Below are 17,660 nucleotides of genomic sequence, written 5' to 3'. Positions count from 1 at the left end.
CTAACCTTACTGATCTGTTAGAAAGTTACTCAGATCCTATCAACCCTCTGTACGGACCTTCTAGTGCTTCCCCCCCTAAGAGTAAAAGCCGAGGTCCTCACAAGAGCTACATGAGCCGTAAGACGGCTCACGAGATCTGGCTGCTGCCCCCTCTGAGCTCATCTTCAACTACCACCCCCACACTCCCCAGTGCCTCCTGCTCCAGCCACCCTGGTCTCCCTGCTGTTCCTTGAACCCTCCAGACATACTCCTGCATTAGGACCTTACACTTGCTGCCATCTTCTCCTTCTGGAATGCCCTTTCCCTGGATGATATCTATATAAGCTGAATGTCCTTCTGGAATGTCCTTTCCCTGGATGGTATCTATATAAACTGACTACTTACTTCTTTTAGGTGTTTACTCAATGTCCCCCCATCTTAAAAAGTCCTTCCCTAAGCTACGTTTATAAACTTGTACCCTCCCTGACATTTTCTATTTTCCCTTCTCCCCTCCCCCTAAAAGCATTTATCCTGCTCTAACACTATTATGTTTTACTCATTTATTTTGTTTCTTGTCTATCGTCCTTTCCAAAATATAAGTTCCATGAAGGCAGGGACATTTGTCTGTCTGTTCATTACTGCATCCCATCATCACGAGCAATACCTAGGATTCAGCAGGCTGATAAATCAATATCTCAAGAGCCAAATACTTTCTGAATGACCTCACTTAATGCATGAGGCCGACCTGAAGAGGCCTGACACACAGCTACACAACTGCGCTCCTTAATAGGTCCCTCCCAGATTTATTTCACTCCCACCCCAAGACCTGCAGGCACCCCCCTTCCAGAGCCTTCCCTGGAAAAGTGGAGGCACAGAGGGGCAGGGAATGCGTCCATCCTGATGACAGGACCCCAAGAGAAGAGGGAGGAGTAAGCCTGAGGCTCTTCCCAGGGCCAACCAGGAGGCCAGGCTCCTCTCCTCCCTCAGTGCGGCACCTTCCCACGCCCCAACCCCAGGGTCCACATTTTCGGGGGCGGGGGGTCATTGGAAGAAGAGAAGGAAGCCCACAGGTTCCTGGGGAATGGATGGTCCTCCCCTCAGCAGAACCTGAAAAGCAACAGAGACCTATTTCCTTATCCCAACCCTCCCCAAATATTTTGTTTTCTTAACTAGTTCAGCTTAACATGGTAACCCTGACAGAATGTACTCTACCTGAGGCAGAAGACCCAAGAGACAGGGGAAGGGGCTGGGCAAGCACGCTCCACCCTCCTCCCAACTCCCCAGTCAGGTCAAGGCGGGCGGAGTGAGAGCAGTGAGCAGAGGGGTGGCGAGTCCTGTGCCGCCCCTAATAGAAACCATCTCTCCGGAAACGGAGGCTAACGGGGTCAGGAACAAATAAATAAGACAGGTACCCACTTCCAAGTGGCTATGTACCCTGTGGACGGAGCAGACCTATAAAACGACTAATTCCAAAAACATTAGATTAACATCCTCCTACTCTATTTTGACTTAATGGAAACTCAGCTCAGTGAAATTGAAAAGGTCTAAAGGTTAATTTGATAAAACTGATTACTCAATTAAAAGGTGATGTTCCTTTAGGAGACATTATATATTAACCTTTTAAACTGGAAATTGACAGTATGGTTATTCTATTAGTAACAACAACAAAAACCAAAAAAGTTTCTCCCCCAGGTGGTATTGTTTCGTTGCGGGGATATTGAGGAAAAGGTACATCTACCAGAAGTGGAGGAATCAGTTTTAATTAAAATCATTCAAGAGATCCAGCCAGAGGCTACCTAGGTTGCATGCTGTTCTGCTCTAGTAAAATGTCATTATTTAAAAAAAATTAAATGGGTCAATAAAGTCTGAGCTCTACATTGTGGAAAAGATTACAGCTTCCTGATTATGCCAAGCTAACATAGCTTTATGGGTCTGAAGGTAATATTTCTCTCCACTCCATGATCACACTCCATCCAAAATCTTCTCAGTAACAAGCCAAGGCCAGCACATCGCATTGGGAGGCAGAGCAGTAAAAAAAGAAAGGCTTTAAACAGTCTACCACCTTTGGGAGGGAGAGCTTGATGGGAGAAGATAAGGATGGCCTTTCTCCATCTGGAGAGAATGTAGGGCATGGAGGGGAATGCTTATTCCCTAGTCCTCATGTTTCTACATGAATCCACTCCTCTAGCGTGACACCTAACCTGAGCATCCTCCCTCCTGCCCCTCCCTTGGGGGCAGGGACTTCTCTGATTGGCAGCCTGGCAGAAGGACCTGGGCATGGGTGTGAACACACATGGAGCCACGGCTCCTCTCCGTCCTCTCCTCTGGGATCTGCCTGCCCTCTCTCTCATATGCTATCAGGGGCCTCTGTGCTCCCTGTGCTCCGGGGCTGTGACCGTTCAGTGGCACTAATGGCTGAGTGCGTCTAATTCAGGAGCCTTCAGCAAGGTCACCCTCCTGCAGACCTAACCTCTGCCGCCACCCTAGGTTTCACTAGTGATCACGCTGAGAACACGTCCATCTCTGTCAGGTCGACTTGACTCTGGCATCCTCTCTCTCTCTTTCTCTCCCTCCCTCCCCCCTCTGGCAGGAAATTAGAGGTGCTTTCTTTATCAACTGACCACTGCCGCAACCTCATCACAAGTCAAATGGGATTCCAATTCAGGTACCATTCACCAAGGGGCTTCTATGTGCCAGGAACTCTCACACATCTCTTTTAATCCTCACAAGAACATTATCCACACTTTATTTAAAAACAAACAAAAAAAGCAAGCACAAAGATGTGAAGTGAGCTGTATACACTTACATGATTAATACGTGGCAGAACTGGGACTAGAACCTAGGTGTGATTGACCCTCAAAGTCCCTGATCTTTCAAAGGGACCAAAACAGGGGTAGGAGTGAAACTCAGACTGCACTGGCTGGCCATGAACTGCAACTGGGAAAAGGAATTAAAGACTGAGTTTCTATAATGGGGTAATGACTGGTCAAGACTAAGAAAGCCTCAGGAGCTCTAGTTCTGCTGACGCTGCAGCCACACAACCAGTAAGTGGCAGGGTGAGATGGGCTCCAGGGAGCCTGGTCCTCCGCCCCAGAGTGTGCTGCCATGGTAGCCGGGAAAGGGGGAGGCCGAGGCCAGCTGCCCACTGTCCTGAGCAGGGGCATGAGGACTCAGAGTTAAGTCCACATCTGCTCTGGAAACACTGACACACTGTGTGGAGCTGAGCTGTGCTGTTCGAGGAGAAATGCCTTAATCCCACCATTATAATCAAAAGTTTAAAACTACTGCAAAGTTACAGAATAGCAGCCTTATAATCTTTTTATAAATCCACTGCTTTTTAAAAAAATTTTATTTATTTAATTCATTTATTTTTGGCTGCATTGGGTCTTTGTTGCTGCGCGCGGGCTTTCTCTGGTTGCGGCGAGCGGGGGCTACTCTTTGTTGCGGTACGCATGCTGCTCACTGCGGTCGCTTCTCTTGCTGCAGAGCACGGGCTCTAGGCACGCGGGCTTCAGTAGTTGTGGCGCGCAGGCTCAGTAGTTGTGGCGCACGGGCTTAGTTGCTCTGCGGCATGTGGGATCTTCCCGGACCGGGGCTCGAACCCGTGTCCCCTGCACTGGCAGGCAGATTCTTAACCAATGCGCCACCAGGGAAGTCCCCTCATTGTTTTTTTCTTTTTGCACTGCATTTCAATTGTACTGTCTTATTTGAATCTCCTGACAAGTGGCAAGTGATCATCACTCTCATTATTTACAGCAGGGCTCCTTAAACCTTTTCTGAAAAGGGCCACATAGTATACATATTAGACTTTGAGGGCCATATAGCCTGTCACAGCCACTCAGCTCTGCTGTCATAGTGTAAAAGCTGCCATCGATAACATTCAAATGAATGGGTGTGGCGCTGTTCCAATAAGCTTTATTTATAGACACTGAAAATTTAATTTCATATAATTTTCTTATGTGGTAAAATATTATTATAATAATTATTATTATTTTTAAAAACTGGTTTTATTTCTTATGTATTACAAGTATACTGTTAGGAGGGACAGTGTATTTGATTAACCAGGGAAGAGGAGGTGGGGCACTGGCCCAGCATCTTCCCTTCATTTCATTTTTTTTTTTTTTTTAATATTTCTTTCTTTCTTTATTTTGGTTGCACCAGGTCTTAGTTGCGGCATGCATGGGGGATCTAGTTCCCCGAACAGGGATCGACCCCGGGCTCCCTGCGTTGGGAGGGAGGAGTCTTAACCAGAGCCACCAGGGAAGTCCCTATTGTTATTATTTTCCCTCCAGCCATTTAAAAATATAAGAACTATTCTCAGCTCACAGGCTGTACAAAAATAGGCAGCGGACTGGACTTGGCCTATAGGCTGTGGTTTGCTGACCCCTGGTTTAGAGGAAGACACTGCATTTTACAGATTAAGTGACTTTCTCAGGTTTGCACGGTTAATAAGGGGACAGGGTGGCCTGAACTAAACCCACCTTTAAAGCATTCACCTGGCTGGATGCCTTTTCAAGGAAAAGGGGAGTTAATAATGGATTTCCATGAGAGATCTCTACAACCACTTATTTAACCTAAGTTGTAAAGTACTAAAGAAAGGAGCTGGAACTGACAGGCTTATACCAGTTTTATTAAGCTTTCCAAAATGACTGTCGCTTCCATTTTTATGCACTATAAAATTAGCATCTGATGTACACACACCTTTAGAAATAAAATTTACACTGCCATCTAGTGGTGACCAACTATTTTAACTGAGAACTTTAAAATAAGGTTTTCTTGGTACTAAGCATTAGAATAATTTAGTATATTCCAAAATTATGCAAATGAAATACAGTTAAAAGTATAAAGTAGACAAACTGGTAGAGATTATTTAAAATTCACCTGGGGCATAATTATTTTCTCTGTTAAAGAATTTATATGAAACATTTTCATTTTTGCATATATTGACAAAGTTTTTTGAAAAATCAGATTTTTCCTGTATTTTCTAACTGTGATAGGAAGGCTTCTGAAGGCCAAAATCCCTTGTTTTATAATGACTAAATCCTAAAAAGATGCTTCTAATGATGCCACTTCGTATGTCTAATCCAACTTTTCCATTAATTTAGGTAATACACTTGAAGCTGACTCCTATGGTAGAAACGCCACACTAAAGCCAGGTGCAAATGTAGGTCGGGGAAGAGCAGGAGGCATGATATCTGCACGGCGGCGTTCCTGTGTCTACTGAGAGCTGGAGTCTATTCCAGAAGCCATTTTGGAAGGCTCGATCAAAATGCTTTTTCTTTTTAAAAATCAACCTAACCAAAAGTTTCTGCACTAGAGGCAAGAGCTCGTCTTTCCAAATGGCATTTTTACATGACTTGCATTATCTCTTCATTTGCTCAGCAATATGCATTCAGTGAGAAACTGCCCCATTTCTCTGCATGTCTCACAACATATATGGCACACAAAGAGCTACGAACACATGGGAACATCAGAATAGGGGACATTGCTGTGAGGATATGGTGACTTTGAGGACATGGGGTATGGCTGAGCTTACCTTGGCTGGGGGGAGCCCCTTTTTGCTCTGCAGATATTCTTCCACTGCCAAACTGACCTTCCCCATTACAACCCTAAGTTAGTAAAAAGTGAGGACAAAAAGCTCAAAAGGAATATAGGTATGGAAAAGAACAGTCACTAAAATCATGGTAAGAAATAGACACTTACCTATAAGCATTAACATAATCTTTCCTGTGTTCGAGAAGAAAATCTCTCAGTTTGCCAATGTGTGAAATCTATAATGAAAAGAAAGCAAACGATTCATATGGATAAATATGTTACGCTCATATGCAACAAATTTTAAATTAGTAGAGAATGGAATGCAGGTAGTAAAAAGGTTTTGAAGCTACAAACTGGATATCTCTGGTTTTAGATTCCTGTATAATCACTGACTTGTTGGGTGGCTTTGGGAAAGTCACCCACATTCCTGGGTCTTGGTCTCTTACCGATGGTTCCTTCTTCCTGTAATTGTTGTGATCTGTGACATAACGAAGAGATGATCTCTAAGGAACTTCGAGATTCAATGAGATAGTACACGTCTAGTAACTACACAGCATGTGCTCAATAAAGGCCAATTCCCTTCCTTATGTGTCTTATATCCAAAATTTTATAGAAAAATATTCCTTCTTCCAAGTGTTCTAGGGGATGGATTCTAAGGCTGGAGCTATCAAGTATATAAATAGGGCCCATGCAGAGCAGCAGAACTAAAGAAAAGATGCAGGAGCAACAATTTATCCCTACACAGCAAGTCTCCATTTTCCCTACTTCCACGGATGAACAAAACAGACACAAAAGTACAGAGGACGGAATTTGTGATGGCTTATTTCTAGTACTAACACATGTGTCAGGTAATGTGTGTGGAACGAGGGATTAAGAAACAAATAAAATAAAAAGAGGTAGGAAGAAACCTAGGATCATGGTCAACATGGACAAAAGTGTTTCCAGAAGGAGAGAATGATTAACTAAGTTGGTGGCCTGCTCTGTCCTTTGACCACAGCTCACACTAGTTTCCTCCTAATGTCCTTTGTACTTATTCCAAACATACGTAGCCCCATCCTTGAAGGATGTGCTGAACTTTCATCTTTTTCATGAAAGTTTTTCTGTCAAGGCCAACTCAGGCTAATTTTCGCTTTGCTCTGAACTTAAAAGCACTTCTGCATCCCACCCACTGGGCACTCAGCTACACACAGCCACGTCCTCTGGCTTCACTTTTGCATGCACGCCTCTTTCTTGGGGGTTAGGAACCACGCAAGGAGGGGCTGCACAGCTTCCCGCATGGCTCTAAGCACAACATGAAGCCCAGAAGGTGTCGGTCAGTATTTGTGGAATGAGTAAATGTTTAAATGCAAAAATAGTATTTACCACTGAAGAAACATTCAGCATTTGTCTGGAGACAGGTAAGGGTTCAGTTAAATTTCTCACAGAGTCTAGACTAAAAGCAAATATGGTTCAGAAAAGCACCCTTAGGCATCTATAAGAGCATGAATCGAAGAAAAACTGAACTATGGCCACAATATTCATTTATTTACCAGATTACAAACAACAACTGAGACAGCCAGAGTCTGTCCAGCATCCCTGGCTCCGTGAGGAACTTCCCCACACACGACCTTGTTCTTTCCCAGCAGCCCATTGTGGGCACTGACATCACCACGCTCATTAACCAGGCTGGGAAAGTGAATCTTGCAGAAGCTAAGTGACTCGTCCCCAGTCACATGGTTAGTGCCTGGTGGGGCTCAGAGGCAAGCCTGGGACTCTGAGTTCAAATTTGTCCCGTCTTCCACCACTAAGCCACAGCTGCCTTCCTCACACTCTTACTCCTATTTTCCACTGACGCTGCATTTTAAAATCTGACTTTTAAGATTGTTGGGAAAAAAATTTAAGAGATGTGCAAACAAGGTATTTACTGTACCACATACAAGATTTAATCAAGTTAAGTTTAATACATTTCAGTGGTTTCCATTCCCTTCCTCAACCCCTGCCTGCAAGGGGCCAGGTAAGCAGTGTGAGGGAGTAAAGCAAGAGGAATGGAGGGTGCAGTGCATTGGGCAGGGATGAATTCTGGTTTTAAAACACACTGCAGCCGAAGGAAGCATCTCTGCCGGCCGACTTGCCAAAGGGCAGCTAATTGTCATCTCTGGGCCTAACCAATGGGATTGAGTCCAAACCCCAAATGCAGCACTCAAGGCCCTTCACAATTCAGCTCCAAAAGTCCTGAGTGGCCTCAGTCCTGCCGCGCTCCCCACAGACCGCAAAGACCACAATGACTCATTACCGACTGGTTTCTCTTCACCAGAATGCAAGCTCCTAGAGGTTAAAGGGTCCTCTCTCTTTCCCCAGAACCTGTCAGGCACAGTTCCTGGTGCAAAGCAGACCCTCAGAAACTTTTACTAAATTGAATAGATAGTGGGTACTAAATAATCCCCAAAGGATTATACCTACTGTGGTAGTCAGGGTAATGCCATTACCTCCACCCAAAGATGTCCAAGTCCTAACCCCTGGAACCTGTGACTATATTATGTTACATGACAAAGGGGAATTATCGTGACAGATGGAATTACGGTGCTCATCAGCTGACCTTAAAATAGGGAGAATACCCTGGATTAATACTGGAGTATTCAGGTAGGTAGGCCCCTATGTAATCACAGGGTCCTTAAATGGAGAACAGGGAGGCAGAAGAGAGAGTCAAAGTGATGCAACGGGAGAAGAGCTCAATCCAACATTGCTGGCTCTCAAGAAGGAGGAAGGGAGCCAGAGGATGAAGGCAACGTCTGGAAGCTTGAAAAGGCAAAGTAATGGATTCTCCCCTAGCATCTCCAGAAAAGAACAGAGCTCTGCCAGCACCCTGATTTCAGTCTAGGGAGTCCCATTTTAGACTTCTGACCTACAGAACTAGAAGATAGTAAGTTTTTCTTGTTTTAAGCCTCTAAACTTGTGGTAATTTGTTACAGCAGCGATAAGAAACTAATACACTTTGTCTCAGTTTGGGGTGCTATAACAAAATACCACAGGCTGGGTGACTTTAACAACAAACACTTATTTCTCACAGTTCTGGAGGCTGCAAAGTCCTGGTCAAGGTGCCAGCATATCTGGTGCCTGGTGAGGGCCCTCTTCCTGATTTGTAGAGAGTTGCCTTCTTGCTGAATCCTCACATGGTGGTCTCGTGTCTCTTCCTCTAAGGGTACCGATCCCATTCATGAGGGCTCCACCCTCATGACCTAATTAGGTCCCAAAGGCCTCACCACTGAATACCATCCCATTGGGTAGTAGGGCTTCAACATATGAATTTTGGGGTGACACAAACATTCAGTCATAGCATACCTGTTTAAAGCCTTATCCAAAACAGTTTTTTTTAAAAAAAAAAAAAAAAAAAGGAGTCAAAGTTTTCAATGAAAAGTTTGAACAGGCCCAAAGGAATCTACTACGTAGGCTAGACCCAGCAGCACCCCCCAGCTTTAGCTAATTTCAGTCCACCAGGGTAGAATGGTACAAGGGGATAAGTGCCAGGTACAAGAAGGCCCCGCAGGCATCTCAGAAAACATGCTTACAAGAAGTTTCCCTTAAAGTACAACAAATGTGATCCCAATTTCTTATGACATGATACCTGAGATTTGCTTCAAAATAATATGGAGGTGGGGAGGAGCACAGGAAAGAGGATCAGTCCTGAGCTGACGGCTGAAGACGGGCACATGCGCACAGGCGGGCTCCTTACACTCTCGGCCTACTTTAGTCTATACTTGACATGTTTTCTTAACAAAACATGATTTTTTAAAAAATCTCCCATTTTGCACTCTCTTTTAACATGTTTGGTGATTCTGAAGTACAGATTTTCTGCTGCCAAACTAGTAATAACCCACATTTGAACCAACACCTCAACCCCACGCAAAATCTCTAGCTATTTTACTTCTAAGTACTTGCAAGCCTTGCTTAAAGTTCCATTTAAGAGGATCAATGCCATTTAATAAAAAACCACCACCAACAAAACCTTCATTGAGAGTTTACTACGTGCCAGGCTCTGTTCCAAGATCTCCCCACACATTAGCTCATCAAATTCTCCCAGCTACACAAGATGGGTAACATCATCACACCTATTTTACAGATGAGGAAACTAAGTCAGAGACAGGGTAAGTAATTTGCTCAGGAACACGTGGGGTGAAGCCTGAATGGAACCCAGCATTCTAAGTATCAGGCTTGAGTTCTTAATGCCCAGATTTAAGCACAGATTCTTGGCAGGTGGCAAGTGCAGTTTCCCAGTATAGTAATCACAAAGAGGGATGACTGGGAACCGAGAAAAGCATCCAGTGAGCAACAGCAAGCTGTTTTGTCTTGTATCTGTATTCAACAGTGCACTACACACCTGATGTTACCCAAGAGTGACATACCAGGCATGTGTGTGCCAGGAAGTGTGTGAATTGCTCACTATGTGCCGTCATCGGCTCCCCTATAACAATCAGATGAGTTAGACGTTACCCCCATTCCCGTTTGATAAACATGGAAACTGAGGCCCACGTGAGGTCGGTCACAGGATAATAAGGGGAAGAAGTGGCATGGATCACGGGTCTGTATGACTCAAAGGCTAAGTTATTTATTCTACATTATATGGTCAAAAGACTAATAAACTATTACTATTTAGCTTATTTGAGGCTTTTCTTCACAGAAATATAAACTGGGTTTCATGTGACAGCATTTGTATATATTGATTTTTAAACTGTTTTCAACTACAGTGGATACAGAAAGATCTGCAAGAAAGATTTTTTGAATGTTTCCATGTAGAGCGCTCGTTTTATAAGTCACTCAAAGTAGGAACGTGCCCATATCCAAAGTGCCTGTTTTTACCACTGAAGTCTCCTCCTCCAAGCTCGGCTGTTATCCCTTGTGTTTGTGACACGGGAGGCTTGGAATTCGCAAGTACCATAGGGATGCTGGGAGGAAGGCCCACAGCTGTGAGCAAGGAACCAGGATGGTCAGAAAGACTGGCCGTGCAATGGCGACCCGTTCACCCTGAGTATCAACCATCAAACTGCCTCAAAACACAGTTTAAACAAGTAATGAAGGCAACTTCCAGGACTGGGTCTCTTCCCCGTGTCTGAGTTCCTCTACCTCCTCGCCTAGTGCGGGGCGGGGTATGAGCAGAGGAGCAGACTCCGGGCAAAAGACTGTGGGGTTTGGGTGGAGCAGGGCAGACAAGAGAGAAACGGGTACGGAATCCAGGGAGTTGGTTGAGCTTCTTGGTTCTAATCTCTGCTCAATCTCCACCACTTACTCTGAAGGGGACCTTGATTCCCCCCCACCCCCTTCAGGCTTCGCATGGAGGGACCCCAGCTGGACAAACTTCCTCTTCTGTCTCCCAACGCTTCACTCACGCGTCTGAGGGAAGAGGACTTACTGGTGTAGGGTTTGGAGACAGCAGTGAGCACGCTCGGCAACAGGCAGCACAGAGGGTCTGTTCTGGCCAGCGCTCCACCCATATTTGGCCACAAATCTAAAGCCAGGTTCTCCGTTTGTCTTTTTCACGTTCTGACTCCTGTATTTCTTTCAGGTAGTTCCAAAATTGTGCTGGGAAAAAAGAGGTGTTTTTAATAAACTCCCTAAACTCTTAGCCTTTGCCAACTGAAATTTTGAGCAAGTTGCTTAATCTCCCTGAGCTTCACTACAAAGGGAGGGCAGTAAAAATGATTCTTTAAAAATAGAAATAGCACGAGTTAATAGCTAACTTTTATCGAGCACATGCTGTGTGGCCGGCATCAGTCTAAACACTGTGCATCAATTAGCTCATTTACTTCTCCTAATAACCCTGTGGGATAGGTTCCACTATAATCCCACTTTACAGATAAGAAGACACTGAAGTAACACATTTCATATAAATGGTTCAAAATAAACAGGGGACTCTGACTCCCAAACCAAGTACCTGTGTGCTTTCAGCCTCTCCAAGTCTGCCCACGAAGACAAACCTACTGTCCCATCCGAGCGCAGTGGGTCTCTGAGGGCTGCTCTCACCACAGTGCACACAGAACGTTTTAAGATCAAAAGTACCCAATGCTGAGATGCCTTGTTCAGGTCAAATGCAATGTCAACAGCTATGGGTCAGCGCAAAGCCAAGAGCCACACTCCAGGGTCAGCCAGGATCTGGCTTCTCCACAAAGCTGATACTCAACTAAACAATTGTTTAAACTCCATTCTAAAATGACAGGCATTCATGTGACTCATCCTTTTCTTTCTCTGAAGATAAATCAAGTTCACTTTTAAGTGACTGTATTCTAATAAGGCTAATTTCAAAAATCATCAAGACACTGAACTTCCCCACAAAACACATCTACCATATAAGCAGACTGATTATAAAAAACAGTAGCAGTGGTCCCTATATTAGATGCATTTGACAGGGAAAAACAGATTCTCACATTACCTGTTGTTACACATAAAGCTTTTACTAGGAGAGACCAAACAAAGACATCCCAATATGTGCACTGCTGACATGGACTCAGCCCCAGGGACTCAACCCCATGGATGGTTGCCCACAAGCATGTTGCTGAATGGGGGAAAAACCAAGGTTGCGCACAGCATGTACTTAGGTAAATTATATGAAATACAGACCTGAAGCTGAACCCACAGAGAGAGAGAGGAATCTAAAAGACTGCTCATCAAAACACTGATGGTTGTCTGGGTGGTTAACATTTGAAGACTTTGCTTTTTCCTAATACCTTTTCGTACCTTAAAATTTTTCTACACTTCGTATGTGTAATCTTTGCAACCAGACAAAAAATGTTTTTAAACAAAAAGGTAAATCTTGCCTAACTAAGAATGTATACTGACTGACTCCCCAGGCCCCGCAGGGTCAAATCCAATTCCTTGAGCCTGGGACCCCCTAGTGTTCCTGGCCCTGCTGACTTCTCCGGGTTCAGAGCCCTCCCCCATCTCCCAATCCCGGTCTTCTGACTTACTCCTCCTCTGCTCAGGGGATACACCTCCCGGAAGTCTTCTCTGCCATTTCCAGGCCAGGTTAAGGACCCCTCGCAAGCATCTCTTTTTCAGGGATGTCACCATCTTGTTTTGAAATGTTTTCATGTCTATCGGACATAATCTGCTCAGGCATATGCCTAGCCCAAAGCGGCTCTCCAAAAATGATTTAATGTTCCGAACTGAACTGACTTTCTATCCGCTTCAAGAATTACTAGCAGGGTAAAATAAACTCCAAACATAGTAAGTCTGCTATATACTTTACATTATCCACTAGATGGCAACACATGTATTATAGCAGGAGTAGTAACAGGAACTCTCAAAAATATCACAGTTTTTCCCCAAGGGCTTTAAAATTTTCTCTGGTTCTGTATTTTTGATCTAGAATCAAAGGATTATTAAAGGTTAATTGTGCTGTGCAGGCTGAAGCTGAAATGACACTGTTTTGAAATAGACACGTGCACTTGGATGAGTCCAAGGTTTTAAAACACTGCACTCCTGGCAGGTTCAACCCAAAGGCAGCTCTGGAGCATGGCTGCCATCTGCCGTCCCAGGCGGCGGGCCCAGCTTTGTTTATGTGTGTCATCCACAGCACAGACCTGCTAGCTGCTCCTTCGTGGGTGTTTTGTAAATTACCCAAAGCAAGATAAACTGTAAAACAAAAACCCTGCTACAAAACTGAGGGATTCTTCTCAAAGGACGACTGCATTTTCACCGCAGGGGGGTTCAAAGCAGCCACCAGTGTCCTCTGCAGATCACAGCAGTGGCCTGACTTGCAGCTCCCCTATCTACTCTCCCCCGCCACAGGAATTCTGCCCTGGCGCTCATAACACTTCCAACAAAGACCTGATTGATTATGAAACACTAAGTACTGATTTGCATAATTTGCCTCCGCAAGAGACAGCCATTGTTAAAGATTAAAGAGACTCCGGTAAGGCCCTCTGGCTTATTGTAAAAAGTTCCCTGTAACACAAAATCGTTATTTTTTTCATTCAATCAGTGGACACAGCTTGCTGTCCAGTTTAGTAGGCAGCCAAAGGACAGTCAGAACAACCACTGTTGTACAAATGTTTGCCAACTACTGATAAGCTAAAACGACTTTTCACAAGGATCATGTTCCCAAGTCTAATCTGGAGGCCCACTAACTAAATTCCAAATCCACCTCCCTTCAGTCATAATTGAAAAATGCATCAATACCAATTATAGCTAAAAGTTCAGAACCGTCACAGCTCTGGTGCGCGACGACTCTGCTGAAGTCACAGTGAGGGTTGTCTGAGTCCTGTCCCCATCCCCGTGCTAGAGAAGCTCCCAGTGACTGGTCACCCACAAAAGAGCCTGGCATGGCCACAGGCATTCCTTTGGTGCTGGGGTCACAGCAGTGAGTGTGTTAAGGAATTACATGTATGAACTGTTCTTTTTCACTTCTTTCCTTTCAGCAATTGTTTAGTAATAAGCAAGGAGTCTGAGCCTCCTCCTATCACTTCCGCCCTAATTTCTACTGCACGAGGCCACCCTTCAGCGCGTACAGGGCCCTGGAGGGGTGGCAGCCACTCTCGCAGTCCTTGCACAAGCCCCTCCTGAAGCACCATACTCCCTCGGTTTCCAGGACCCCACTCTCCCCAGGTTCTCTTCCTAAACCTCTGACAACTTTGCTTCACCTTCTTTCCTTGCCTCTTCCACCTTTGCACACCTCAGAAACTTAATGAAGCTCAGCACTGACACATTCTTGCTAAACCCACCCCTTCCACCCATAGCTTAATTTACCATCTACAGAAAATGCCCACCCAGCCCCTGCCTCCCTCCTGTGTTCCAGGAGCGTATTCAACCGTCTACTGTGTGTCCCACTGGTGCCTCAAAAGCTACATGTCCCAAAGCCTTAGTCATCCAACCACTCACGCTTGATCCTCCTGACTTACTCTCAGCCCCTCCCTGTCCCCACAAAGAGAACGAGCCTCTCTCTCTCGATTCCCCAAGTTAGAAAATCTCAGGACATTTTGACTCTTCTCTCTTTTTCACCCCACAAAGTAAACTGGTCAGCCAGGCCTGTCCACACCACTGGCTGAAAATCTGCCAAAGGAATGGGCACCCACAAACCAGCTTCTCTGCCTGCTTTCCCACACCCACCCCAGAGCCCAGACCCTCAGAGCCCTTCCCTGATCCAGCCTCCTCTTTCCGCCTCTGCCCTTTGGCACTGCTGTTTTGCCTGGAACATCTTATTTCTCATCCACCAAGCACTCAAATGTGCTGGGCCCTAGGAGGTTTTAAAATATGGCATTCTGGGTTCACTTCCCACTTTCTCTGTATGATGCCTTCGGGAGGCATGCTGTAAGTGTCTGTTAGCTGAATGTTATAAATGTTCGCTGCATGTATATATGTTATACACATTACATATATACATGCATATATATGTGTGCATATATATAACATAAATGTTAGTTGAATATATAAAGAGCTCTACCCCATCAGTCTGGAAACCTCACTAGAAAAGAAGACACAGACATTCTTGATCTAAGGAAACTGTCATCAGTGGTTAAATAACCTGTTTTGGAATTTTGCTGAGAACCAGTGCCAACCTTACTGGTTTGCAGTTTCCAGAATTCAGCGTATGTTTTCTAATAGAGGGGCGGGGGTGGGGGGAGGGAGGGAGGGAGGGAGGGAGGGAGGGAGGGAGGGAGGGAGAGAGAGAGAGAGAGAGAGAGAGAAATGTGTACTTGAAAGAGGAGAGAGAGTGATTCTTCTAGTTCCAGCCTTCTACGCCAGCTTCATAGATCCTGAGGAGCAGACGATAGGGAGGGTCACACGGAGGGGACAAGGACAATTAACAGGAGTTGAGATGAATTTAGTGGTCTAATTTCTGATATTAGCAACTAACCTTCAAGCAACCTGAAAGGTATTATTTTCTAATACTAAGCCCCTATCTCCTTTTAAGAAATTAAAAAAGTAAAATGTTAGATTCTTAGTGCTAATGACATAATGAATGAACTCATGACAATTTTCAAAACCTGAGTAGCACCATAGGGCTTAACGACCCATGAAGCTCAATGCAATTCCATTTTAAAACAGGTCTAGGACTCTTAACCTCAAGAAAAAGTAAAAGCGTATCATGTTCTCAACCTCTTCCTCCTCAATCCTTCTGCCCCAGCTTTCTCTTTACATCTCATTGTCTTCAGGTTCACACTTTAATCTCGTTAAACATTTTAATTCCCATTCTACTGGCTCCCCAAACTGCATGGGTTTGGCATTGCTGGCACATACCCTCCACTTCCAAAGCTCGGTCCACTCCTGGCCTATCTGAACCTGCAATTTGCTAGCTGACATAGAGTATAACTCCAGGAAGTAACACCCTGCCCTGCTTGCATGCAGGGAGCCCCTGCTTCTTCCGGGCCATCCGCTCCACCACAGCTCACAGTTCTTTCTCACTCTGAATCGAGTTCAGCTATTGTGTGCCCCCCATGCAAGTCTTCTCTCTTCTGTAAGCTAAATGTTCTCAATCCCTTAAGGAATTCTTTACGTGAAATACACTTGTGGCTGCTGGTCTTACTTATTAGTCTCTGAATGCAGGAATTTATTGGCCTCAAAAGTCAAATGTGGTTCCGAGAATGGACTCAATACTCAGTGTCAACAGGAGGTGGAGAGGAGGCAGGACCATTACCTCCCTGTTCCAGCCTCTGTGCTTCTATTAAGGCCGCCTAAGAGGATGTTCGCCGTCAAGTCAGAGTCAAGCTGACTTAACATCAACTAAAATCATTTTTTCCATCAACTAAAATCACTTTTTCCATGAAGAACTATGTCTTCACTATATCCATATTTCCCCCTGGCTCCTTGTCATTTGCCATTCTGATCATTCTGCCACTAAAGACATCTCAAAGTAAAAATTATCATTTTAAAAACTGGAATGAAAACAGGGCTGAAAAAGAAGCATGGAGTTATAGACCCCTCCCGGTGGACAGTCAGATCAACGAACCACAGACACACTTGAAATCCAAATATTCAGTCCACTAAAAAAAAATGTTTCCTCCACAAAAATATCACGGCGAGATCTGCTAATCGCACTCTGAAATCAGATCTTCTCCTCACCTACAACCTGATCCAAAAGTGCACAATGAGGCTGGGGGGACAGGGCTCGTGCTTTGCAAATGTATGCTAGTTAATCATCATTACTTTCTTTTCTGTGTGCAAAAAAACCACCTTCCTTTTATTTGTTCTCTTGACAAGCAGATTAAGACCCAGTATGGGGCAAACACATTAAGGAGGGAGATAATAAGGCAGAAGAGAGCAAGGGAGGAGGGAGGACAGACAGGGAGTTCCAACCCAGGGCTGACATGGCTTCACATCGCTTTTCAGACCCAATCCAAATCCTGTCTGGTCCGGAGGCTGTGTGTAGAGTGTGTGTGCAGAGTGCGCACGCATCCTGCTCTCTGTCCACTCTGGGTAATGCAAAGCATGAACTCCAGAGTCACACAGACCTGGGTTCAGATCCCAGCTCCGCCACTGACTAGTGATAGTGCCTTCTGCAACTTATTGATATTTAACTTCTTTGAGCTTTAACCTCTGACGTATAAACTGGAGACAGTAACTGAAGGTGACTACAAGCTGTCAGTGAAAATGTCGGTACCGTGTCTGGTACAAAGCAGGTGCTCAAGCATATTAAGGTTCCTTCCGCTGCCTCCTCGTTGCTGTCTGGGCCTTACCCACGAGGCCAGGTCTGCCTGGACGGGGGTGGGGGCTGCCCTGAGGCAGTGGATGGAAAGGGAGGTGGAGGGACCCAGGTCACATGAAAGAGCTGTGACCTAGAAGGTCATTCACAAAGTCGTAGCACTGAGGGGAACAGAGAGCTATGGAGTCAGGGGAAGGAAATAAACTGGATTTGGCACAAATACAGCACAATTGGAGGACGGGTGGTGGTAACACTAGTAGCTAACATTTATTGACTGCTTACTCCAGGCCAGGCACTATTCTAGGAGCTTTATGTATATTTAACTTATTTAACTCTCATGACAACCCTATGAGATAGGCACTGTTACTACCCCCATGGAAGAGAAGGAAGTTGAAGCCCAGAGAGGTTAACACACTGCCCAAGGGCCCACAGCGAGTCCGCAACTTATCACAACTTGGCCCCAGAGGGTCTGGCTGCGGAGTCCAACTTTAACTGCCTCAGTGGCAATGGGTGGCCCCCACGGGTACCAAGGTCAGGC

General features: G+C 45.1%; 1 protein-coding gene across 3 annotated transcripts in view; it reads right to left on the bottom strand.

The window, feature by feature from the left end:
• The window catches only part of STX18 (syntaxin 18), a 120,097-nt gene that overhangs the window by 46,632 nt on the left and 55,805 nt on the right, over positions 1-17,660 (bottom strand). For 2 of the 3 annotated variants that reach the window (XR_002643655.3, XM_022567018.3), the window contains exon 2: positions 5,683-5,750. Coding sequence is in view for 1 of the 3 variants with exons in the window: in XM_022567018.3 (XP_022422726.1) it covers positions 5,683-5,750 (68 nt within the window). In the remaining 2 variants the exon portion in view is untranslated. Of the gene's footprint in view, positions 1-5,515; positions 5,589-5,682; positions 5,751-17,660 lie in introns of those variants that run through there. The other variant, XM_022567020.2, reaches the window with a different exon arrangement.

The sequence above is a fragment of the Delphinapterus leucas genome, chromosome 5 (assembly GCF_059928025.1).
Source record: "Delphinapterus leucas isolate spDelLeu-1000000601 "Yukka" chromosome 5, BTC_Dleu_Yukka2, whole genome shotgun sequence".
Classification (NCBI taxonomy): domain Eukaryota; kingdom Metazoa; phylum Chordata; class Mammalia; order Artiodactyla; family Monodontidae; genus Delphinapterus; species Delphinapterus leucas.
Note: the sequence above shows the minus strand (reverse complement) of the source record. Positions and strands in the feature narration are given on the sequence as shown.